This window comes from Bufo bufo, chromosome 6 (assembly GCF_905171765.1).
Source record: "Bufo bufo chromosome 6, aBufBuf1.1, whole genome shotgun sequence".
NCBI lineage: Eukaryota > Metazoa > Chordata > Amphibia > Anura > Bufonidae > Bufo > Bufo bufo.
Genome location: NC_053394.1, coordinates 164431400 through 164458702, shown reverse-complemented (window position 1 = coordinate 164458702; position 27303 = coordinate 164431400). Strand labels below are relative to the sequence as shown.

At 46.1% G+C, this 27303-nt stretch overlaps 1 protein-coding gene across 2 annotated transcripts in view; it reads right to left on the bottom strand.

Annotated features, from left to right (window-relative positions):
* Positions 1–26839, bottom strand: part of ZDHHC5 (zinc finger DHHC-type palmitoyltransferase 5) — a 48292-nt gene extending 21453 nt beyond the window's left edge. For both annotated transcript variants that reach the window (XM_040436058.1, XM_040436057.1), the window contains exons 1-3: positions 26680–26839; positions 12827–13293; positions 643–764 (exon numbers count right to left, since the gene is read on the bottom strand). In XM_040436058.1, coding sequence (XP_040291992.1) covers positions 643–764; positions 12827–12930 — 226 coding nt within the window. In that variant the 5' untranslated portion in view covers positions 12931–13293; positions 26680–26839. The remainder of the gene's footprint in view (positions 1–642; positions 765–12826; positions 13294–26679) is intronic.
* Between the last annotated feature and the right edge of the window lie 464 nt (positions 26840–27303).

The window sequence follows — 27303 nt, the reverse complement described above, 5'->3', positions numbered from 1 at the left end:
CACAGAGCTGGAGCGCCGAAATCTCGCGATGCGCGAGCTAGCGCATGCTCAGTGTCGGCATCATGTTAATTCACTGAGATTTCGGCGCTCCAGCTCTGTGACGTCAGCCAGCAAGGAGGAGATTCGGAGGACGCGGGGCGGTGCTGGGCTCCTTTCCGCTGGACTCATCTCCGGACACAGGACTCATATCAGGTTCATTTACATATGGATCAAAATGTTTTTTTTAACACAATAAAAGCACACAGAGCTATGGGGACTGGGTATTGCAGATGTGCTAGCGGCCATCTAGCAGCCCATGTCCCCAGCTCTATGCACAAAATCCTGGTGACAGGTTCCCTTTAAGGCTGTAATGTAACAAAATACGAAAAAAGTCATGGGAGGGGAATACTTTTGCAAGGCACTGTATATAAAGTGATGTCACAAGTCACAGAGGTCAGATCAGCAAAGATTATAAAGTGATGCAGAGGCCAAGAGATCAGACCACCAAAGATTAGAAAGTGATGACACAGGTCCCAGAGGATATGAAATTATGTTATATCCTAGCGATATGCCATAATTTTACAAAAATGAGAATAACTCGTTGAGCAGCAAAGCACGGTGGTTAATTTTAAAATAAAAAAAAGTGGACACTTCAGTTCTTACCTCTTGGAAATATTCCGGGATCCATAAAAGTGGCCATGCTGAAATTGGCCAAAACAAATAGGAACATGATAGCATTATAAGCAGGAAGAGCAGGGGACACCTCCGTGTTGAGCCATGGGCATCTAAGAAGACAAGTTAGAGAGTTCAGCAGATCACAAGTGGAGTAAAATTACTCAATACCAACAACCTCCTACATAAATACACCCTCCTCTCCACCTCCTCTGAGAGTCCGCTTAGAATAGGGGGCATCCTCAGTGAGGATTCCTCACAGAACTCGATCAAATATGAACTTGACGGTGCAACTACTTTTATGAAATGACCTCTTGAAGTGCCCTCTTGGGTCATACGATTAATCTGCTCCAGTAAATGGGGGAGAGGAAAGGGGTATGTGACAAGCTACATGGGTCCTCAGCAGTACTAGGACATCCTAACATAAAGCAGACTGATGCATCAACACATTGGTTTATGTTTTACAATGAATTGTACACCCCGTGAGTCATTTACATGCCTGTGACTGGCTGCAGTAAACATACGCAAACATGCAAGCTAGTGACACATACAAGCTCGTAAACCTGTAGGAACAATGTACATTAGGAAAACTGGAAAAGGTTCAAAGGCAATGAGATAGATAAAAGGATTACAAAAGACATCTTAGAAGACAGAGTACAAATATACACAAAGTCACTATGTAATCGGCTAAGAGACCATTCATGTGATGGTTACATTAACAATACAGGAAAGGGTTCTTTTCAGTTACAGTAGTGAAACTATGGAATGCCCTCTCCCCAGAGCTAGTAATAGCAGATACTATGACAGCATACAAAACAAAACTACAAAAGTAGACAGTGTTCAGACAAATGACGCATAAGAGAAAAATAAAGACTTAACATGATCTGGGGAATTATCCAAACAACGTGCCCAAAGCCGCCATCTATATTAACTACCTATCCATCTATAGCTCCAGTATTATCTGTCTATTATATCTACTGTATTTATCTATAGCAGCTATCCATAATCTCCTTATCTATTTATCCAATTACTTAGCATCTCTATAAATCTATATCATTAAGCTATCAGTGGGGTGCATGCACGGGTCTTCTACCGCAAAGTGTCTTTATCGCTAAGTGTCATGCAGTTAAACATGGCAGGAGACAGGTAGGTCATCAGTACTACACATCCTCACACTCTTCCTCAACTATGTGCCTTGTCTCTATGTCCCTTTTTCTATGTGCTTTTTACCTCCACACTCACCGCCCTGTTCCTCCTCCATTACCTTTCATCCACATCTGCCCCTCTCTCCTCCACTCCCCCATGTACAGCTCCCATGCTTTTTTCACCCTCCTCAATCAATTGAAACCATCGTGTTCCGGGGTGCAGCACAACAAGCTCTCCCACAACTCCTACAACCATTTGATTTTCCTTTCTTTACTTTTACTTCTTATTTCAGGGGATATCTCTCCTAACCCCGGCCCACCCTGCCCCCACATCAACCCCTCCCCCATCTCTCACAGAAACCTTGCAAACCTCATCATTTGTTGTCCACCTTCTTTCCCCTCTTTTAACTGTGCGCTCTGGAATTCATGGTCAGTCTGTAACAAGCTCCCCTACATTCAAAACTTATTTTTAACTAACTCTCTTAACCTGCTGGCCCTCACTGAAACCTGGATTCAGGAATCTGACACGGCTTCCCCTGCTGCTCTCTCCTATGGCAGCCTACACTTCTCCCATACCCCCAGACCTGAGAACAGACATGGTGGTGGAGTTGGCATTCTCCTGTCCAGGTCATCCCCCCAGTTCCATCACTCTCATTCCCTTCTTTTGAGGTTCACACCCTCAGGCTCTTCCATCCCCTCTCCCTCAGAGTACCGGTTGTATACCGTCCCCCTGGCTCACCCACCCAGTTCCTGGATCACTTTGCTGCCTGGCTGCCACACTTCCTGTCCTCAGAAATACCAACCCTTATCCTGGGAGACTTCAACATCCCCATAAATGGCCCCATTTCCCCATCTGCTTCCCAGCTTCTCTCCCTAACCTCCTCTCTTGGCCTTTCTCAACTCTCTAACTCTCAGACACACAAAGACGGTAACACACTTGACTTGGTTTTCTATCGGCTCTGCTCAATCCAACTTTAATAACTCTCCTCTCCCGCTTTCTGACCACAATATCCTCTCCTTCGCTCTCACAAATCTGTACCCATCCCAGCACTCCCCTACCTATTACATGCACAGAAACCTACAGGCCATCGACCCTCACACACTTACAAACACTACATGCATCATTGTCCCCAATCTCTTCCCTTTCCTGCCCAGATAAGGCTGTAAATCACTACAATGACACCCTAAGAAGTAGCGCCCCCTACCCTCAGAACCTTCAAACACAGACCAAAGCAACCCTGGCACTGCAAACTCGCTTCCTCCAGCATTGCTCCAGGAGTGCTGAACGCCTATGGAGGAAAACTTGCACACCCGAGAATTTCCTCCATTACAAATTCATGCTACGGAACTATAACTGCCCTCAACCTCGCTAAACAGACTTACTTCACCACTCTAATCTCCTCACTGTCCAACAACCCAAAAAAACTGACACTTTCCAATCCCTCCTCAGTCCCACCACAGACCTCTCTGCTGAAGACTTAGCTGCCTACTTCACAGAGAAAATAGAATATATCTGTCAAAAAATCAGCTCCCAGCCACTAAGTACTATTCACCCCCCCCCCCCCCCCCCCCCCCCCCCCCAATCTCCTCTGGCTAACTGTCCACATTTGACCCAGTCACGGAAGAAGAAGTCTCCAGGCTCCTCTCTTCTTCTCGTCCTACCACTTGCGCCTCTGATCCCATTCCCTCACACCTACTCCAGTCTCTCTCTCCGGCTGTCACCACTCACCTAACAAAAATCTTCAACCTCTCCCTCTCTTCTGGTATCTTCCCCTCCTCTTTCAAACACTCTATCATTACTCCATTAATAAAAAAAAAAACATCTCTCGACCCATCCTGCACAACTAACTACAGACCAGTCTCCAATCTTCCCTTCATTTCTAAACTCTTGGAGCGTCTGGTCTACTCTTGCCTTACCCGCTATCTCTCTGTCCTCGATCCATTACAATCTGGTTTCCGCCCCCTGCATTCAACAGAAACTGCCCTCACCAAAGTGACAAATGACCTCCTGACAGCATAATGCAACGGTAACTACTCTCTGCTCATTCTCCTTGACCTCTCTGCAGCTTTTGACACTGTAGACCACCATCTCCTACTCGTGATGCTCCAATCCATCGGCCTAAAGGACACCGCCCTCTACTGGTGTTCTTCCTATCTCTCTGGTCGCTCTTTCAGTGTATCATTCGCTGGCTCCACTTCCTTACCTCTCCCCCTCGCTGTTGGAGTTCCTCAGGGTTCAGTCCTAGGACCTCTTCTCTTCTCCCTGTACACAGCACCAATTGGACAGACCATCAGCAGATTTGGTTTCCAGTACCATCTCTATGCTGATGACACACAACTATACACTTTATCCCCTGACATTACACCTGCTGTATTACAGAACACCAGCGACTGTCTCTCTGCCGTCTCTAACATTATGTCCTCTCTATCTGAAACTAAATCTTTCAAAAACTGAACTTCTTGTGTTCTCTCCATCTACTAACCTACCTAAACCCGATGTCTGCCTCTCGGTGTGCAACACAGTCATCACTCCTAGGCAGCATGCCCGCTGTCTCGGGGTGACTTTTGACACTGATCTCTTTCACCTGCTATATTCAATCTCTCTCCCGCACCTCAAAAACATCTCTAGTATCCGCCCCTTTCTCACTATGGAAGCAACAAAAACTCTCATTGTTGCCCTGATCCACTCCCGCCTTGATTACTGCAACTCACTATTAATTGGCCTCCCCTCACCAATCTATTCCTAATGCAGCAGCCAGGGTCACCTATCTGTCCAACCGCTATTTTGATGCCTCTGTCCTGTGTCAGTCATTGCACTGGCTACCCATACATTATAGAACCCAATTCAAACTGCTCGTCACCACCCACAAAGCCTTCCACAATGCTGCACCACCCTACATCTCTGTCTACCACCCTACCCGTGCTCTCTGTTCAGCCAATGACTTACGACTGACTTCCACAAAAATCCGAACCTCTCTCTTCCGGCTCCAAGAGTTCTCCCAAGCTGCACCGGTTCCGGTTCTCTGGAATGCCCTACCCTAAGAAATCAGGCTTAATCATAACATGCACAGTTTTAAGCGTTCGCTAAAAACACATCTTTTCAGGGTGGCCTATCACCTCCCTTGATCTAACCTCCCATAGCCCATTTATCATTCCCTGAAGCTGAGCCTCCATTGCACCCAGAAGCACTTCGTATATTGGCTGCTGACCAGCTCATGTGGCTTTATATCTGCTCCCCTATTCTCCCAAGATGGCTGGACTATCGTACATAACAAGCACTTCTACCTTTTGTGTCCCCCCTATCCCCTCACAGATTGTAAGCTCTTGCGAGCAGGGCCCTCATTCCTCTTGTTGTAATAATCGACTTGTCTGTTGCTATGTTATTTATAGAAATCAATTCACGGCACTCGAAAATTGCAGAATGAAATTTGAATATTTATTTAAGCCGCCAATGGTTTTCAGTTTTGTTGGCCCAACAAAACTGAAAACCATTGGCGGCTTAAATGAATATTCAAATTTCATTCTGCAATTTTCGAGTGCCGTGAATTTATTTCTAGAAGTATTGGGACATCATCTCATCACAGAGCACCGAGCGAGAATAAGAAAAGTGGAGTGTCAGCCATCCATCTTGTACAGCTATGTTATTTATCACGGTTTGTACATGAACCCCTCAATTGTAAGGCGCTGCGGAATATGTTGGCGCTATATAAATAAAGATTATTATTATTATATTAAATATCCATCTATGTCAGCGGTATTTCTGCATCTAGAGTAATTATATTATAGCTAGGGATGAGCGAATTTCAAATTTTGAAATTAGTTTTCGGTTCGTGTTGTGGTATAATGTGAATTGCGTTATGGATTCCGTTACCACGGACCATAACGCGATTCCATAATAGAATGCCTGTTCCGTTATAATAGAAGTCTATGGCTGCATAATGGATCCGTCCCGTTTCTGTTATGCAGGACAGGACTCCAGCATAATGGAAACGGGACAGATCCGTTATGCAGCCCATAGACTTCTATTATGACGGAACAGGCATTCTATTATGGAATCGCGTTATGGTCCGTGGTAACGGAATCCATAACGCAATTCACATTATACCACAACATGAACCGAAAACTAATTTCAAAATATGAAATTCGCTCATACCTAATTATAGCTTTTTACTATTTATGTCTCCTGTATCCATTCATTCAAAAATTTACCATGAGGGCGTGTACAGTGCAGTCATTTGTGCCAAATGTATCATGTGTCGCACAATGTTCTCAAATTTGGTGCATCTTTAAGTCTGTTACTTTTGTCTTGAGATGTTACCCTACCCCTATATACTTGCGACAATTTTTGCAACTTTTCAAAAAGTCGCAGTTGATAAGTCGGTCTTAAAATCAGATTGACAGGCTAATCATGCTCACTTTAAAAAACAGGACAGAATGGTGTAAAAATTCCAAATGTCAAATTTTCTCTGCACAAATTAGCCCTAAGATAAAGCAAAACGCTATTTTGCGACTTTCTTAAACCAGAATACTGGAGTGCAGTTTGTCTAGATAATTACGTATACGCTCTTTTTATGAGATTGCATCTGTCAGCAGACTTGTACCTAAGAAACTGGCTGACCTGCATTGCTGACAATAATGATGTTTTAATATATGCAAATAAGCCTCTAGGAGCAATGGGGGCGATGCCGGTACACCTAGAGGCTCATGTCATGCCCTCTCCACTTTGATTGACAGGGCCAGGCAGTGTAAATGTGATCACATCGGGCCCTGTGAAAGTGCAGGGGGCGCAGAAGATCAGCAAGTTTCATAGATACAAATCTGTTGACAGATGCCCTTTAAAGAAAAACAGCATTCCAATACATTTCACAATAAAGAAACATCAAAGTATCTAGAAACAAATACATTCTATAATGAGAAAACGAGCTGTAAATAGACTAAGGCCTAATATTATACTCCCACTCAAAGCGAGCACCAGCAATCAGTCAACACTCGCCAAATATAATAATACGTGAACAAATGAGCATTGAAGGGGTTATCCAAGACTTAAAAAGACCTCATAAGAGTGGCTGACCTGCGGTCCCCACCACTGGATTCTGGCTCCCGGTCCCCACCACTGGGTTCTGGCTCCATTGCTCCCCAGCTGTCTGTACAGGTCCATGATGCTCTGCTATCAACATCCTGTTGACGGGCACATGTGACCACTGCAGCCAATCACTGGCCGCAGCAGTGACCTGTTCGGGTCAAAATATGTTGCCCAGGCCTATGGTAGCCAATGCCCCAGACAAAAGTAGAGAGGGCCTTTTGTACAAACTTAGAGCTCATGTCCATGAGCGTACTGGCTCAATGCCCGTATTGTGGGCCGCAATATACGGGCCCTGGCTGTGTGCACTCAGTATCACATATGTGGACCCACTGACTTAAATGTCTCCTCATCCGCCAGATAAGACCAAAGATAGGACATCATCTATCTTTTTGCGGTGCGGAGGCACAGATCGGAAGCCACAGAAGCGCTTCCGTGGGCTTCTGATGTCTCCATATCTTCTAAAGATCCATGCCTCCGCACAGCAAAAAGATAGAACATGTTCTAACTTTGGCTGTATGTTGCAGTTTGTGGGCCCGTTCAAGTCAATGGGTCTGCATCTGCACGTGGAGTACACACGGCCGGTGCTTGAGCATGGGCACTGAGCAAGTACCCTTGTGTGCATGAGCCCTAAGGGAGACATAAATTGTCAAAATCTGAAAAAGATAGAAGAACCAAAAGCAAAATGTCCATCCTGCCAAACCAGGAGAGACATTTTAGGTGATATTGCTTCAGATCCTCTACCGTTTTCTTCTGCAGATGGAGGTAATCCCTACGTAGTTAATACCAAGAGAAAATAAACTGAAGAGAATAGACACCTGGTCTGCTTGGGAAATATTTAAAGCCTCTGTTTTTGACAGATTAGCCTTAAAATTGCTCCGACTGCCAAACCTATTAAATTCTCAGAGAATAGATGGACGAGAAATGTGAGGTGAAGTAACATAATAAATCACCAGCGCAGAGGAAGAGGCGGTATAGAAGACCAGTCAGGGAGGGCCACCGCAGGCCGCTCCAGGGCCGACAGAAAGTTGTGTAGATATGCCGGGTCACGTAGCGCCAAACGTCTCCCATTTCTATGTACTACCAGCTGAAAGAGTGTAAGCTGTAAAGAGTAAGGAATATCGTGCCCTCTCAATAGGTCCAGAAGAGTCAGAGCCTTGCGCTGCAACAGAATAGGATGAGGTAAGTCTTATAAAAGAGGATGACCTGGGCTCCTGCGAAATCATAGTATTCCACATTCTGCGCCTTGTGCATCATTTCCTCCTTCATTGGGTAGTAATACATGCAACAAATCACATCACAAGGTTTAGTCACATCCCGGTTGATAGCGCACAGAGCCTTTGGGTCCCATCTCCAACAACTCCTAAGCTGGGTTACAGTGAATGTCGCTGAACATGTTCTGTAGCATAGAAATAAGATCCATGGTATAAATGGGCTCTGGCAATCCCCAAATCCAAATATTATTCCTCCTACTCCATTGTGAAGCTGATGTAGTTGTTTGGAATGTGGTTCATGAACGTCCCATTTTAGAGCAGTATCATCCACCGTGGAGGACAGAGCCTCCTAGCTTGTAGTAACATGGTTAACGTTAGAATCCAGTACTTGCACCTCTGTTTTCAATGCGACCGACTCCATCTTTTATGAACACTTAAGGCGCTCAACAAACTTCCATCTCTACTGATAGGTAGCAGCTTGACATGCTTCCTCCAGTCCCAGTCAGAGCCCAGTCTAGCAGATTGCTTCAGTAGATGTGGCCCCAGCGACTTGGCATTTTATCAGTGAGTCTATAAGGAGCCTGCACACAGAACAAGGGAGCAGAAGACTCTACATCCAGCATCCACCAGTACGAGGGAAGCTGAGGCCTCAGCAAGTCTCAGCCGGATGCCCGTTCATCCTCCTCCCACATTTCAGTCACAGGGAAGGCACAAGGGGAGCTGCTGGGTTTGCCATTCACCCCGGTGTAGAAGTCGACTGGAGAGACCTCGGCGATGTGGGAACAAATGGCGCCGCTCCTGTAGTACAGTCCCGCGTAACCGCACTGCTCAGACATATGGTGCAGGCTGCTTCATTCTGCAACAGGTACTCTCTGGGTTGGCTCCGATTTAAACCCTTGTTGTTTCCTCACCATTGGACCTCTGATTTGCTAGGAGAATGGGTGGGATGCATTTCAGAAGCAAGTTTGCGGCAGAAGCTCCACAACAGTGCGTGCTCACTCTGCCATTACTAGGACACCCCCCCCATCTAGATAATTAAAGGGGCTCTTCTGGGATGACGACTTATTAATTATCCACGTTAGGTGAAAACTGTCTGACTGGTGGAGGTCCAACTGCTGGGTCACCCATCATTCTACGTTAGTCACATAGAGTCTAAATGGATTGGCAGTGCGCATGCTAGACCGCCTCACCGTTCAACAAGAGGACAGGGGATCCCTGTGATCTGACAGGAATGGAGTGTTCAGCTAAAACAGCATAAACTAGTCACCTGAATATGACTCCATTACCTTGTGTGATATCAGAGCTGTGCTGCATGCTCTAAGCCAATCAAATTTCTCATCCTGCAGCTCCTCCCTCCCTCTCACAGCATACAGTCTCACCGAGATAGGAAAAAAACTGCAGCTGCATCTTCCCCCTCTCCCTTTTACTATTTATCCTCCCTGTCTTTATGAACCTTTCAGCAGGTGGAGAGAAGTGGACTACAGACTGCTGGGAGGTAAGGAAGAGTGCCCCTGATGAGACAAAGCTTTACGTATGTAATGCTGATTTCTGCAAAAAAAAGTAAAATTATGATATTTATGCTTTCCTTTAGTCAAACATTATTAGGACAAACTGGGCTAACAATGTATACTGCAACTGGAAGTTTCCTGTGAGAATGAGCCAAAAACCTGCCTGCTTTATGCCATATTTAGTACTATAATACTTTACTATATATTTAGTGCTAATTTTTCTTGCAGGTTCAGTTCTATACTATCTTTTTCCATCTTTAGTACCATTTTACTAGATTTTTTTTTTTACATACATTTTTTTTATGTAATGTTGTTTTTTCCTAATTAACTTCTACTGTACTTTTTACATATTACTATATTATTTTTATATTTAGTACTATGCCATTTTTTACATACTTAGTACTCCAATATTAGTTTTTGCATATTTAAGACTACATTACTATTTAGCATATTTAGTACTATATTTTTCTTTACATACTATATTACTTGGTTGACATCAGTGGATGACCCATCTTAATCATACTCATGCCACACTCCTTGGGGAGTTGGTCTAGTACAGGGGTACACAACCTTTTTTTGGTCTGGCGGCCACATTGTCACATCGCAAAAAAAAGTCTATTACACAGGCTAATGCAAAGCGACTGGGGAGGAATGATCGCTACCATAGTCCCTCATTCACTTGTATTGATTATTGGTAGCACATTCCTGATTACACGGGGAGATGTGCTGACGATAACTGTACATCATGGGTGTCAAACATGCGGCCCGCGGGCCGCATGCGGCCCGCAATGAATATCTTTGCGGCCCGGCAGTCTAGTATCTCTGAAGATGAGCGCACTGCTATCGGCGCGCTCATGTCCTCTCAGCAGCACGGGGAGAAGGAAGCTGTCCTCCCTCCCCCTGTGCTGCTGCCACCAATGAGAGGAGAGGGGGGGGGAGGAGGAGAGGGGGGGGGGGCGGCGAGGGGGGGGGGGGGGGGCGGGCGCACTGCGCCACCAATGAGGAGAGAGGGGCGGAGGAGGGGCGGGCGTACTGAGCCACCAATGATAGGACTATTCCCATTTCCCACACAGAGCGGCGCCCAGCGATGTCTCAGCACTCACCATTAGTCCTGGGCGCCCGCAGTGCCCCCTTACTGTCTCCTCTCCTGCTCCACATGCTGCTGATTACTATCGGAGCGATGGGAGGAGACATCAGCGTCACTAGTGGGCGTTCCTTCTTCCTGGCTGTAGCGCTGTCCAATCGCAGCGCAGGGAGAAGGAACGCCCACTAGTGAAGCTGATGTCTCCTCCCATCGCTCCGATAGTAATCAGCAGCATGTGGAGCAGGAGAGGAGACAGTAATGGAGCACTGCAGGCGAACGGAGCGGCGCCCAGGACTAATGGTGAGTGCTGAGACATCGCTGGGCGCCGCTCTGTGTGGCCTGATAGTGAAAGTCAGTCTTTAACACAATACAGGAGGCGGGTGCCGGCAGCAGAATCGCATTGCCGGCACCCTGTCGCTGACAGGGGGCTGCGATCAGAGGCAGTTAACCCCTTAGGTGCTGCACCTGAGGGGTTAACTGCTGATCTGCCAGTACCAGCCTCCTGTATAAAGTGGTAATTTATCATTGGTGGTGCAGTGTGCCCCCATCCCCCCCCCCCTCAACCCCCCATCCCATTAAAATCATTGGTGGCACAGTGCGCCAGCCCCTCTCAACCCCCCCAGTATTAAAATCATTGGTGGCAGTGGCCACAGGGACCTCTCCCCTCCCCCTCATTGGTGGTGCAGTGGCAGCTTCTGATCGGAGCCCCAGCTGTGTAAGCCTGGGGCTCCGATCAGTTACCATGGCAGCCAGGACGCTACAGAAGCCCTGGTTGCCATGGTAACATCCCTGATGCTGTGTGCACAAGGCACAGAGCAGCAGGGACAGTGTGAAGTCCTATTCACCCTGATAGAGCTGAATAGGACAAGGGATTAAAGATCCCAGGTTCTCGCCCCTAAGGCTACTTTCACACTTGCGTTCAGAGCGGATCCGTCTGAGACAGATCCGCTCATATAATGCAGACGGTGGATCCGTTCAGAACGGATCCGTCTGCATTATATTGTAAAAAAAATATTTTTTTGATGCGGCCCACATAAACTAAAATTTTGTTTTTTTGGCCCATGTTAGCTTTTGAGTTTGACATGCTTGCTGTACATCTTTCATCCTGATAAAATATGCAAATCAGCCGACAAACGAGTGATTCCTTGTTTACCGGCTGATCAGCGGCACAATTATACCGGCCAGATATCAGGAATGATCGCTCCTATGAACAATAGTTCCCAGTAATTGTCCTGAATATCGTGCCGTGTAACAGGGGCTTACAGATTTACTGGTAAAAAATGATTTTTAACACGTTCCTGCAGCACGGGCCTGAAACAGAAGATTCATAGTCTCCTGCTCCCGCTGTCGCCATCTTCTGGTTCCGGCGCTGTTTACATCCGGTTGGACATGGGCATAGTCACTTGCACCGCTCCAGCCAATGACTGGCTTTTTTGCTGGATAGCACACGGTGTGCTCTCTGCATTTTTGGTGGACCCAAATAATTGGGTCTGCAAAAAAAAACGGAACGGACACGGAAACAAAATACGTTTGTGTGAATGTAGCCTCAGTATGATATTTGTATTCCTTATACATATTTAGTACTTTACTAAGTATTATTTTTTTACATATTCTGTACCATGTATTCTGATTTTTTACATATTAAGTAACGCTTTTTAACATTTTAACATCTACGCTACAGATAAACAGTGCTCAGTCTTTTTTGTTTGTGTTTTCTCACGTGACTAAATGACTGAAGTGAGGTCATTGTTATTTTTTTGTCATTCTGAAGTAGTCAGACACTGATGGACATATCATGAGGTTCAGACTGGTGTAATCTCTTTAGATGGTTTGTATATACTAAGTAATCCCCAAATCTGGGACAGAATTAAAGGGACAGATGGGGGTTGCCAGACAAATAAATAAATGGAAGCTAAAGGAAGAGACATGAAGAGAAACCGGTGGGAAAAAAAATAAAAAGATTAATAAATATACGTATAAATTCAATCTCGTATGAATGTGTCCAGTGGATGGAAAATGTCGGCATGTGGGGTCAGGTATGTACAGACACGGTACACGCACACGTGTTATTCAAAGATGATAGTAATAAATGCAAAAATGCAATCTGCAGACAGGGGAGCCCCTTAAGGTCTTGCCGGACTTACGTGAAAGTGAAGAAAAGTGTGGTAGATCCCACTAGAAAGACGGTTGCTGCTGCCACAGGGATGTACTTGCTGGGTTTGAATGACTTGACAGTTCCTGCAGGCATCGTGAAGATGGGAGGATGGAACTAGGGGGTACAGCATATCCCCACACAGCACTAGTAGGCAATGGGAGAAATATATACAGGAAGCAATCTAGAGGGGCCAGTATACAAAGGCTATTAAATATCTCCCCACATGGTCCAGCAAATCAGCGCCTAATAATTCGGGGGTCGCTAACAGTGAAAGCCTCCCCTCCTCCAAATCTCCAGAGTGAGGGGAGCATGCAATGTCTTGCAGCCCTTTGCCCCCTCCCCTTATTAGTCCGTCTCCCTCCTTGCAGTAATCCCTTGGTAATCCATGTGGCTGATGACACTGGGGGGCGGGGGTTCAGTCTGCTTCGGAGCTGCACTCCTGGATTAAGTCACGACCTGGAAAGAGGGAAGAGAGAGATAGTGAAGCACGCTACACACAGACCTAAACAACACATGATACACGTATGATTCTATAGGACACGCCTGGAACGGCAGTGAACATGGCAGCACATTATCTGATGGTAGCCTGACATATGTGTTTTTCATTAGTACTAAGCACTACAGTGTTGAGTAACACAGGTAATCAATCCAAATGCCTTCAGAGTACCACAGGGGAAAGCCAAAAAAATACAACTTTGAGCACTACACAGTGCCATGCCCGGACTTGTTTAACAGCTAGCTGGCATTTATTATACTACCCTTAGCAGTGCCAGTGCAAGTCCCGATGTCAGTCACACACAGACCATGTAGGAGTCAGCCCCCTCGACCACGGCACCTGAGGTGCCCAGGATCGGGTGTCCACTCAGCTCCACAGCCTGCTCCATTCACCCTTCATGTGCACGAGACGTAAATGTATGTCCCAATGCTCTAAGGAGTTAAAGGCTCTAAGGAGTTAAAGGGTCCCAAGAACTGGACACAAAACTGCTGTCTGCTCCTCTCCCCTGCCGGTTAGTGGCTATCCGCTCCAGTTCACTTCTCCGATACCCATACACCCTACAATACGCTATGTGAGTAATGGAGCCCGCACGTCCTTATTAATCATGTGACTGACGTTATACCATCCTGCCCTGAGAAGCCTGACAAAACACAGTGAATAATATCAGAGCGCAGTGAGTAATAATACAGCACGTGTGAGAGCCACATCCCTTTACCCTCCGAATGCTGGTGACACGAGGTTCTCCAGCTTTACCTAATCATTGGAGAATGAGGAGATCTGAAACTCACAGGGGGAGATTGATCAAACTGGTGTGAAGTAGAACTCGCTTAGTTGCCCATAGCAACCAATCAGATTCCACGTTACACTTTACAGAGCTCCTTTAGAAAAAGAAAGGTGGAATCTGATTGGTTGCTATGGGCAACTAAGCGAGTTCTACTTTACACCAGTTTGAGAAATCTCCCCCACAGTTACCAAGATCTCTGCCTGCTGTCAGTGAATGGGCAGCTACAATGTTCACCTCCGCATAAGCCAGTGACGCCATAGGATATGTTAGGATATTCCATCACTTTCTGACTGGTGGTGGTCCAACCGATCAGAAGGAGAAAGGTGCTGCTGGAATACAGCCCCATGTAAAAACAAAACCTTTCAATCCCATGCCATATAGCAATTCACCCTTGATGTCATGGCGCCATAAAACCCCAGCCTAAAAGGGATGAAATGTCCTTGTTAGGCTTACACAGGTGCACATATGTTATCTGTGTGTCCATCACATGACTTGCTCCCATTCAGCGTCTACAAGCAGAGGTCTTGAATTGTTTGTATGGTTGCAGTTACTGCAAAAGGACATCACAGGGGTGGTCACTGATGTAGTACTCAATGCGACAACTATGCCACGCTGCTTCCATTCACTTCTATGGGAATAACCGAAACAGTGAAGAGCAGCCTCCTCAATTGTCTCCATAACTCTGACCAACCCGACCACAGCAGAAGGCCTCATCATGCACACGGCTGTGTTCTGGTCTGCAAACAACGAATACTGATACCTTCCGTGTTTTCCTCACTCTCATCAGTAGAAAGGGCTATTCCCGTCTGCAAAAAATGCATCCGAAAAAAACACTGACGTGTGCATGGCCCCATAGAAATGAATGGCACAGTGCTATGCACGCATAAAACACAGACAGCACACGGATGAAAAATACAGACATGTGCATGAGGCCTAAGACAGGTAGTCCAATCCCAACTATGAATGGCTGAAATACCCTGTAATGCTGCGTTTCCCCCATCCTGACAGTCACCACTGTCCCCGGGCGATCTGCAGAAGGAGATTGTGGGAGATGAATGGTGTCTTTCTCCACCCTTTATTACATTAAAGGGGCTCTCTGGGTGTTAAAGGGGTTGTGTCACAAAGCATATTCTACATGTTTCAAACCAACACCTGGATCTGAACACTTTTGTAATTGTATGTAATTAAATATTTTGTATAGCCAGTGAGCTTTTCAATAAAATGTATCTGTATAGCGCCACCTGCTGTTTGTTCTTTTCCTTATTTTTTGTCCATCTCACTGAGCTGGTCAAAGGTGCTCAGCCCATCACCTGTGATTTGTACAGGACATTGGCAACAAGTGGTTAATTTTTCTGCAGCGCCACCACAGTGGAAATGAGGCATTACACAGTCTCTACTGAAAACAATGAGCTTTCCATGCAGTCTACTGACATGGAGGCTCCTTCAGTCACGGATGCTCTTTGTAACTGCTACTCCACTCATACTAATAGATCACGGTTACGAGTGAGGTACCCCTTTAATTAGCCATAGCCTACATTTCCTGAACAGCTAGCATATGACTGCCTGCTGCCACCTTAACCGTTACCTGTACTCTGCTGACATCACCTTCAGATGCAGGGATTTTAATGTTTGTCTGAGGCTCTATTAACCGAATCAACCAGGCTCATCAAGCGAGTGATTCCATTAATAGATATACACGAGGGAATTGCTGATAATGCACAATATAATCCCCACTATAAGGCACTAAGTGGCTCCCCAGCAATGCACTGGAGTACCAGCTGCCAGTCGTATGGGAATTACAGGGGCATTGCTGCGCCGTCATGTCTCCTAGACTGCCATTTTCAGGTTCTTACTACCCTGGGAAGCAGCACTGGGAATCCACCATTTACATTGTGATCATCATGTCCCGGAAAGGTGACTTCTACTTAGGTACCTGACGGGAGGCAGCACTTGTGACAGCGAACTAGGGAGTGCTAATACAGCTCCATGGGAAGAAATCAGCTACAAAATTCTATGATTCCATCAAGAATGGCTCCATAAGTTTGTCACAGGCTTGACACGTGGAACAGAGTAATAAACCACATTGTAAGAGCAGCTCTTGCTCTGGAGGACTCAGTGTGACCATACATTGCATGGACTATGAGTGAGCACAATGTAATACCACATTCATCCTGCAGAGGCCACCGCATGAGAAATGTGCAACTTCACTGAGGTGTAACAGCTGATCGTTTGGGATTCCAGATGTTGGATCTACAGCAATCAATTAGAAAATTGTCTGTCAAGATGAAAAATCATAAAAAACTGGAAAAAAAATGCATCCTCACAGTGTGATATTAAAAAACTCTATTGTCTAGCAATAGCCTCCCAGTGGTTATGAAACGACAACCCACAGCATGCAACTATAGGAGTATAGGGATGCAAATGAGCTCTTAACAAGCTCTGCCTCTAATGCCACCAGATGTAAGGCAGCTCTTAAAATAAGCCTTGAGACATGACTTGGATATTAAATAAGCCAGCACCTCATCTGCAGACAGCTGTTTTGGGGTGATTGCCCCTCATCAGTGCAGAGCAGAGAGTACTGGCTTAACTGGGTGAGAGGCCTGTGTCTAGTTCCCCCCCTTACCTGGACACAGGCCTCTCACCCAGTTAAGCCAGTACTCTCTGCTCTGCACTGATGAGGGGCAATCACCCCGAAACAGCTGTCTGCAGATGGGGTGCTGGCTTATTTAATATCCAAGTCATGTCTCAAGGCTTATTTTAAGAGCTGAACGTTGACTTATAGGATCGCTGCCTTACATCTGGTGGCATTAGAGGCAGAGCTTGTTAAGAGCTCATTTGCATCCCTTCCCTCCCAGAATTCCAGAGGAGCATGTATGGCACTGATTAAGGTGTACTATAGGAGTATTATACACAAGATTGTCAGATGCAGAAAGAGGGCGAAGGGGAGGAAGTATCTCTATAGCTTTTACTGCACCCCAGCCAGAAACTGGCGCAAGCCCCATTTCTTTCCCCAAACCCATGATTCATATAGGAGAGATAAAATGGACACCACCAGGAAACATAAGAATATTTAAGGTTCTTATTTTTTACCTCTTTGGATTACAATTTAGGAAAGAGGAGTGCTGCAGTCAATTTTTATTCTTTTTATGTGTTGTTTTTTTTTTAAAGGGCACCTGTCAGCAGATTTGTACCCATGACACTGGCTGACCTGTTGCATGTACACTTGGCAGCTGAAGGCATCTGTGTTGGTTCTATGTTCATATGTTCCTGCATTGCTGAGAAAAAATGATGTTTTAATACATGCAAATGAACCTCTAGGGGGAATGGGGGCGTTGCCATTGCACCTAGAGGCTCTGCTCTCTCTGCAACTGCCGCACCCTCTGCACTTTAATTGACAGGGACAGGCAGAAGTGAAAATGTTATCACTGCGTGGCCCTGTCAATCAAAGTGCAGAGGGTGCGGCAGTTACATACAGAGCAGAACCTACAGGAGTAACAGCAATACCCCCGTTGCTCCTAAAGGCTCATTTGCATGTATTAAAACATCATTTTTCTCAGTAATGCGGGCACATATGAACATGGGACCAACACAGATGCCTAACGCTGCCAAGCGCACAGGTAACAGGTCAGCCAGTGTCATAAGTACAAATCTGCTGACAGATGCCCTTTAAGTGTCAAAAGGGTTCTCCACTAAATTTTGGGCATCCGAGGCCCCTGACGATCAGCCCGCTTCACTGTCCACAGAGGTTGGACTGCGCCCAATTAAAACACTGACAACCTATCCTAAGTATAGGTAGATAACGTCCCGGAGAACCCCTTTAACCTGTTTAGCAGACTTTATCTGACATGTATAAATATATAATTTCATAATTTCTAAATTTGTCACAAACAAAATTAATCAAAAAGTATTCACACCCTACCTGACACATTCTGGGCGGCCTAACGTTAAAGCCAATTACTGCTTATGAGATTTCCTACTAACAGGATAGCACGTCGGCAGGAAGGCTCGGGTGATAAAAATACTGTTCCTATGTCTCCCTCGCCCGATATCTCAAGAGCAGGACCAACGGTGTGTCACAAGGGCATTTCCCAACACGGCAGGAATCGGTCGACCATACATATAGCACATGGACAATTTGGTCACATCGCAGGCTTCATTTATGGAAGCTAAGCATAGATGACCATGTGGCCGGCAGCAACCAGAGCGCTTGATTTACCATATACTCACTGGGGAGATTTATCAAACTGGTGTAAAGTAGAAATGACTTAGTTGCCTATAGCAACCAATCAGATTCCACCTTTCATTTTCCAAAGGAGCTCTGAAAAATTAAAGGTGTGATCTGATTGGTTGCTATGGGCATCTAAGCCAGTTTTCCTTTACACCAGTTTTGATAAATCTCCCCCATTGTTCCTACTGGTAGCAAAGAGAATGGTCACTAATGACTCCTAAAAGAAGACCTGTCATCTCTCCTGACATCATATTCCACACGAAATTACTATTCTGCAGCATCTAAGACTCTTATGTTGTGTGAAGTTTATTAATGGTCAACTCTATGTTCCCAGTGGCAGACTGTCTAGGGACACACCTCTTTGACAAGAGGGATGGTAACAACCAGTGGTACATTTAATCATACGTGTTTAGTAGGAATAATAGAGGAAAAACACAGCATGGAGTTATAAAAGATGCTCTAGAACGGTCATTTATCCCCTTAACGCAAAACATTGCAAAATAAACTATGAGGTGGACTTATGAGCTGAGCCCGCTCCATACGCAGCGGCTGCTGGCTGTGGAAGGCCTCATGCACACGACCATATTATGTCCGATCTGCATTTTTTGCGGATTACACACAGACCCAAAACTGTGTGCTGTAAGAATCTGTCTCCGTTCTGAAAATTATAGAACATATCCTATTCTTGCCCGTATCGCAGACAAGAGTAGTAATTTGTAGAAATGGGGGATGAGAAAAATGCGGATTGCACACGGAAGGGGTCTGTATTTTGCAGATCTGTGGTTTGCACTCGCGTGCACGAAGCCTAAAACGCCTAACGCTTGGCCGCAATGACCGAGATCGCTAATGACTCCGATCCCAGTAGTTTAACCCATCACATGCCATGGGCAATAACGACAGGGCTTAAAGAGCTTTTGTCAGCATGATCAATCCTATTAAACCAGGCATGTTGCTTGGTAGGGTTGATCATGCTGATTAAAACAATACTTTTCTTTTGCCTGTATGTTGAAGAGCTGCAGAGATATCTACGTTTTTATTAATCATGCAAATAAGCATGTTGGAGCACCAGAAGGTGGGACTGAATCCTTGGAGCACTGTTTTGTAACACCCCTTTGCTCTGCACACTGCCCCTTCCACTTTATTGAGAGGTTTAGACATCAGCATGTTGAGGGCAGTGCTGTGTCCTGGCATGTACATATCATATACACTACCTATTATAGCCTTACCATGTTGAGAATAGAGGTTTTCTATACTTAGAAAGCTAATACATATTACTGGTTTATTCACAGGCACAATATATGACTATAAAGAAGCCTATAATATATATTAATACATTTTCAATATGATAAGGCTATAGCCTTGAGGTAAGCCTTGCATGTAGATGTCCCAGGATGAAATTCCAGGAATAGCTTCTAGATATATTCCTCCCTTATTTAACCCATAATATAAAAGGCTATAGCCTTACTACACTGCTCAAAAAAATAAAGGGAACACAAAAATAACACATCCTAGATCTGAATTAATTAAAAAAAAATCTGAAATACTTTGTTCTTTACATAGTTGAATGTGCTGACAACAAAATCACACAAATTAAAAAATGGAAATCAAATTTTTTAACCCATGGAGGTCTGGATTTGGAGTCACCCTCAAAATTAAAGTGGAAAAACACACTACAGGCTGATCCAACTTTGATGTAATGTCCTTAAAACAAGTCAAAATGAAGCTCAGTAGTGTGTGTGGCCTCCACGTGCCTGTATGACCTCCCTACAACGCCTGTGCATGATCCTGATGAGGTGGCGGTCGGTCTCCTGAGGGATCTCCTCCCAGACCTGGACTAAAGCATCTGCCAACTCCTGGAAGTCTGTGGTGCAACGTGACGTTGGTGGATAGAGCGAGACATGATGTCCCAGATGTGCTCAATTGGATTCAGGTCTGGGGAACGGACGGGCCAGTCCATAGCATCAATGCCTTGGTCTTGCAGGAACTGCTGACACACTCCAGCCACATGAGGTCTAGCATTGTCTTGCATTAGGAGGAACCCAGGGCCAACCGTACCAGCATACGGTCTCACAAGGGTTCTGAGGATCTCATCTCGATACCTAATGGCAGTCAGGCTACCTCTGGCGAGCACATGGAGGGCTGTGCGGCCCTCCAAAGAAATGCCACCCCACACCGTTACTGACCCAATGCCAAACCGGTCATTCTGGAGGATGTTGCAGGCAGCAGAACGTTCTCCACGGCGTCTCCAGACTCTGTCACATCTGTCACATGTGCTCAGTGTGAACCTGCTTTCATCTGTGAAGAGCACAGGGCGCCAGTGGCGAATTTGCCAATCTTGGTGTTCTCTGGCAAATGCCAAACGTCCTGCACGGTGTTGGGCTGTAAGCAAAACCCCCACCTGTGGACGTCGGGCCCTCATATCACCCTCATGGAGTCTGTTTCTGACCGTTTGAGCAGACACATGCACATTTGTGGCCTGCTGGAAGTCATTTTGCAGGGCTCTGGCAGTGCTCCTCCTGTTCCTCCTTGCACAAAGGCGGAGGTAGCGGTCCTGCTGCTGGGTTGTTGCCCTCCTACGGCCTCCTCCACGTCTCCTGATGTACTGGCCTGTCTCCTGGTAGCGCCTCCATGCTCTGGACACTACGCTGACAGACACAGTAAACCTTCTTGCCAGAGCTCGCATTGATGTGCCATCCTGGATAAGCTGCACTAACTGAGCCACTTGTGTGGGTTGTAGACTCCGTCTCATGCTACCACTAGAGTGAAAGCACCGCCAACATTCAAAAGTGACCAAAACATCAGCCAGGAAGCATAGGAATTGAGAAGTGGTCTGTGGTTACCACCTGCAGAACCACTCCTTTATTGGGGGTCTCTTGCTAATTGCCTATAATTTCCACATGTTGTCTATCCCATTTGCACAAAAGCATGTGAAATTGATTGTCACTCAGTGTTGCTTCCTAAGTGGACAGTTTGATTTCACAGAAGTGTGATTGACTTGGAGTTACATTGTGTTGTTTAAGTGTTCCCTTTATTTTTTTGAGCAGTGTATATTGAGAATAGAGGTTTTCTATGTTTAGAATCCTAACACATATTGCTGGTTTATTCACAGGTCACAATATATGATTATAGACACAACAGTAATATGTATAAAGCTATAGCCTTTTACTGTGGGTTAAATAAGGGAGAAAATAAAATCTTGTAGTCTCTCCTTGAATTTCAACCTAGGACATCTACATGCAAGGCTGGCCACTTACCCTAAAGCTACAGCCTTGTCATATTGAGAAGAGTGGTTGTCTATACTTAGAAAACTTATACAATTACTGGCTTCTTTTTAATCATATATTGGGCCTCTGAAAAACCAATGATATGTATTCGCTTTCTAAGCATAGAAAACCTCTATTCTTAACATGGTAAGGCTATAATAAGTAGTGTATGTGATAAGTACATGCTAGGAAACATCTCTGCCCTCAGCATCCGGATGTCTAGCCCTCTAAATCAAGGGGAGGGGGAGTGGGCAGAGCACAGGGGTGTTACAAAAGCAGTGCTCCAAGGATTCAGCCTTGTCCCCCGATGCTCCAATGTGCTAATTTGCATATGAAAAAACAACAACACACAGAACTCTCTGCAGCTGTTTAACATACTAAGGAAAGGTATTGTTTTAATATTAATGATCAACCCTACCAAGCAATATGCCTGGTTGAGGCTACTTTCACACTTGCATTGTTGTTTTCCGGTTTTGAGATCTGGCAGAGGATCTCAATACCAGAAAAATAAAATCTGTATAGTCCTCATGCATTCTGAATAGAAAGATCCATTCATCCTTTCATGTATGGCATTATGCACCCGCATTTGTATAGAGCGGGCTGCTGTAGTGAGCCTGCACCATACGGGGGCGGGTGCCGGCTGTATCATGCAGCAAGCACCCGGCCACAATGATGGGGAATGGTGATCACACCACATCACGTCATTTAACCCCTCCGATGCCATGTTCAACGCGGATCACGGCATCTGTGAGGCAAGGCAGAGGGATGTGGCTCCCTCTGCCTTCTGATAACAGGCCCCACAGTGAAATCGCGGGGCTCCAATCGGTTACCATGGCAGACTATTGTAGTCTAATGTAACCACTGCCGCCAGGCAGTCCCCAGTCTAATGTAACCACTGCCGCCAGGCAGTCCCCAGTCTAATGTAACCACTGCCGCCAGGCAGTCCCCAGTCTAATGTAACCACTGCCGCCAGGCAGTCCCCAGTCTAATGTAACCACTGCCGCCAGGCAGTCCCCAGTCTAATGTAACCACTGCCGCCAGGCAGTCCCCAGTCTAATGTAACCACTGCCGCCAGGCAGTCCCCAGTCTAATGTAAACACTGCCGCCAGGCAGTCCCCAGTCTATTGTAAACACTGCCGCCAGGCAGTCCCCAGTCTATTGTAAACACTGCCGCCAGGCAGTCCCCAGTCTATTGTAAACACTGCCGCCAGGCAGTCCCCAGTCTGTTGTAAACACTGCCGCCAGGCAGTCCCCCGTCTATTGTAAACACTGCCGCCAGGCAGTCCCCAGTCTGTTGTAAACACTGTCGCCAGCCAGTCCATAGTCTAGTGTAACCGATGCTGTCAGACACTTAGTCTGCTGGTCAGGCCACAGTCTAGTGTAAATGCTGCCAACAGCCAATCAGCACATTTGGCAACCAATAAATATCACTTGGCTCCTAAATATTTACACTTTAGTTTCATTTAGAAGCAAAACAATGGCAAAGTCCAATGAGCCTGGAGATACGGATCTATAGTACACACTAGGGTTGTTTTGATACGAAAATTTTGATTCGGTTTCGATACCATAAAAAAGTATTGCGATACTAGTTGATACCATTCGATACCACGCGTAAAAAATAAAAAGATATATAAAAAAAAACACACCAAAAAAAGCCTCGTGCATTCCGCATTTTATGGAACGTCTGAACAGTCCTAACCAATTTTTAGGGGGACAAGGTGACTAAAGAAAATGGCAAATCGCGCAGTTTTTATTTCCACCATGTTTTTATTTGTTTTGTTTTTACAGTATTTACTGTGCGGAAAAATGCCGACATCCTCATTCTGCGGGTTGATCCGATTACAGCGTTACCATAGTTGTATAGCTTGTATACAGGTGAAACTCGAAAAATTTGAATATCGCGCAAAGTTCATTTATTTCAGTAATCCAACTTAAAAAGGTGAAACTAACATGAGAGACTCATTACATGCAAAGCGAGATATTTCAAGTCTTTATTTGGTATAATTTGGATGATTATGGCTTAAAGCTTATGAAACCCCAAAGTCAGAATTTTGAGGTACCCTTTGCTCAGGGGGTATGGATTAATTAGCTGACTAGAGTGTGAGACTTTGAGCCTAGAATATTGAACCTTTTCACAAAATGTAAAAAGAATAAAAACCTTTGAAACTACTTTTCTTTGCCATTGGTATTCCCATCTCCAGAGCTGTGCGAGGCCTTATTTTTGCAGGCGAGCTGTAGGTTTTAATAGAACTAATACAACTTTTTGTCCCCTTTTTATTGTGTGATTGAGTAGGATGCTCTATTGTTACTTCTAGGAGAGAAGTCCAGCTTCTTACAGTCCACATCTCAGAGCTAACTCTTGTAAGACCCTGTTCAGACGATGTGGAACTGGCTTAGTTGCCCATAGCAACCAGATTCCACCCTTCATTTTCCAAAGGCGCTGATCTCCTTTACACCAGTGTGATAAATCTCCGCCTATGGGTCTATGCAGACAGGTCACTGGCGACAGATTCCCTTTAGCCCCCACGTGATATATTCTGACACTGGGAGGCATTTGGATACAGGGGCGAGTATAATCTTTCTTTATTTTTTCGGCAGAACAGTTATCCATCCCAGACCCGTTTATGAGAGCGAATGCACTGACAAGCATAGCCTACAGCAGAACAATGACACACACATGAGTCACGCCGCAGCATTACACGCTAAACCCTTTTACAGGTACTGAAGCATCCATTAACCCAGCACTGGTGTCCACAATCTAATCTTCCATCTCAAAACTGCAACACTGCCCTTTCAGATCCATGTGCTGAGTCCGGGAAACACTGTCCATGTGTCGGCTGCATCTCCCAGACCGCGATTGTTCCTATCTGATGGCGGGTCTCTTATACTGTACTCAAATAGGAACAATCATAAATCACTACGATGCAGTAAGTCAGGGTCCGTCTGGGAGATGTGGCCGACATGGACGTGTGGACCGCCCTTATAGTACCATCTGGATCTGCAGGTTTATTTTAATAAATATCGATGACAAATCCTAACAGAAATTGACATGCCCTGAGGATTTGAAACGCACACAACGTCACATCTTTCTGCTGATTTCCACCGCGGATCTCACCCTCTCAATCAGATACTGATGGCCTATACCAGTGATGGCTAACCTCCGGCACTCCAGCTGTGGTGAAACTACGACTCCCAGCATGCTCCATTCATTTCTGTGGAGTTCTGAGAACAGCCAAGCAAGTGTGCATCTTGGGAGTTGTAGTTTTCCCACAGCTGCAGTGCCGAGGTTAGCCATCACAGGCCTATACCATGATTAAGGACAAGTCATACTACGTCCGAAATGCGTAGGTATGGTTTTAAATCATTGTACAAGAGGTTTTTAAGGATTCTCCAAAAAAAGAAGTTTTTACAGAATTCACTGTGCCCTATGAGACCAGAGATCATCTGACCACCAAAACACCAGACCTATGGGCAGCCATGATATGACAGCGCTAGTGGTATGTGTATGACAGGAGGTGAGAGCACCCTGACACGCTGGCACAGGTCGCCTCTGTATGAAGACCCTACAGAAAAACATACAGCATAGGCATCCACAATGGTGAGTGATGACAGGGATATCCAGGCGCTGCCGGAGTAACAGATCTGATAAGACGGGATCTGTATGGGGGATGGCACTGTGAGTTGCCACGGCATGGTGGCGGACACCCTACATGAGTGATCAGATCATGCCAGGTGAAGGCGGTGAATGTTCATGGTGATATCCTGGCACTGCCAGAGTAATGGATCTGATAAGACTGCATGGTGACTGCCATTCTACATCAGTGATCAGATCAAGGTGAAGGCGGTGGGTGACCATGGTGATGCATTGAGTGCAGGCAGTATAGGTAGGTGGGTGCCACGGAGGGTGGCCAAGCATGGTGACATGGGTAACAGACATCCTACAGACATTCTAGTGATAAGACCATGCGAGGTGAAGGCGGTGGGTGACCATGGTGATGCATTGAGTGCAGGCAGTATAGGTAGGTGGGTGCCACGGAGGGTGGCCACAGCATATTGACATGGGTAACAGACATTCTAGTGACCAGACCATGCCAGGTGGAGGCTGTGGGTCATCATGATGATATCCTAGCGCTGCCATAGTAATGGATCTGATAAGACTGTATATGTATGGGGGATGGCACCGAGGGTGGGCACGGCATGGTGACACTGGTCGCAGACACCCTACATTGGTGACCAGACCATGCCAGGTGGAGGCAGTGGGTGATCACGGTGATGCATCTGAGTGCAGGCAGGTGGGTGTCACTGAGGGTGGCAACAGCATAGTGACATGGGTAACAGACATCCTACAGAGATTCTAGTGACCAGACCATGCCAGTAATGGATCTGATAAGACTGTATATGTATTGGGGGTGGCACCGAGGGTGGGCACAGCATGGTGACATGGGTAACAGCCATCCTAGTGACCAGCCCATGCCAGGTGGAGGCGGTGGGTGACCATGGTGATGTATTGAGTGCAGGCAGTATAGGTAGGTGGGAGGCCCGGAGGGTGGCCAAGCATAGTGACATGGGTAACAGACATTCTAGTGACCAGACCATGCCAGGTGGAGGCGGTGGGTCATCATGATGATATCCTAGCACTGCCATAGTAATGGATCTGATAAGACTGTACATGTATGGGTGATGGCACCGAGGGTGGGCATGGCATGGTGACACTGGTGAAGGCAGTGGGAGATCACGGTGATGCATCTGAGTGCAGGCAGGTGGGTGTCCCAGGGTGGCCACAGCATAGTGACATGGGTAACAGACATCCTAGTGACGAGACCATGCCAGGTGGAGGCGGTGGGTGATCACGGCGATGCCAGGGTACTGTATCTGATAACACAGGCAGGGTACGGCCACCCATAGGAAATCTCAGGCTTCCACTGAAAGCCCCACAGCCAGCTCCCGGCGACAGGTACAGGTGACACATGAACACTATAGGGAGTAGCCGGGATCCTGATAGCTGCTTCAATTCCGGGTTGACCTGACAACTGGGAGGTTAGCGCCCCTAATACCACTTTCTTATTCCTACCCGGCAAGTAAGGGGTGGTGATGTCGTCCTCAGGCTCCACCCACACACAATCGGGGAGTCTATCGCGATATGTGGCGGTTTGTCTCCTCCGCTGTCGCCTCCGGTGGCTCGCGTTTCCTCTGGACTTCACTCAACTAGCTCTCGGGCCTAGTCATCTCCGATTGGACGTCAGCGAGAATGACGTCAATAGCGGCGGCGTTCTTCTAGCCTTCGGATTGGCTGCAGGATTTCCCCCGCCCGCCTCCGTGCTTTCAGAGCACTTGCGCTCTAGTTATTTCCTTACGAGAAGGGAGCTTGTGATTGGTGGACGCAGGGAGTGTTCGTTACTAGAGGGTGAGCGCAGCTGCAACCTCCCTACCGAGCGCTCTATGGGCTCTGACAAAATGGCTATTGCAAATCGGTAGTAACTCATATCAGTGGAGTAAGTGATTTCAGTGGTTGAAAAGGTAACCAAAACCCTAAATATATAGAAGTAGGATTGGATTGGCTCACCCTCCAATTTATACGGAATGGGTGCTCCCCCTAAAAGAAAGATATCCCCAATCTTCTAGGTAGGTAAATAAACTATATGGAGGAGAGGGGCACACCTCATATGATGATCAAATGGAACTGCAGCCAATGCGT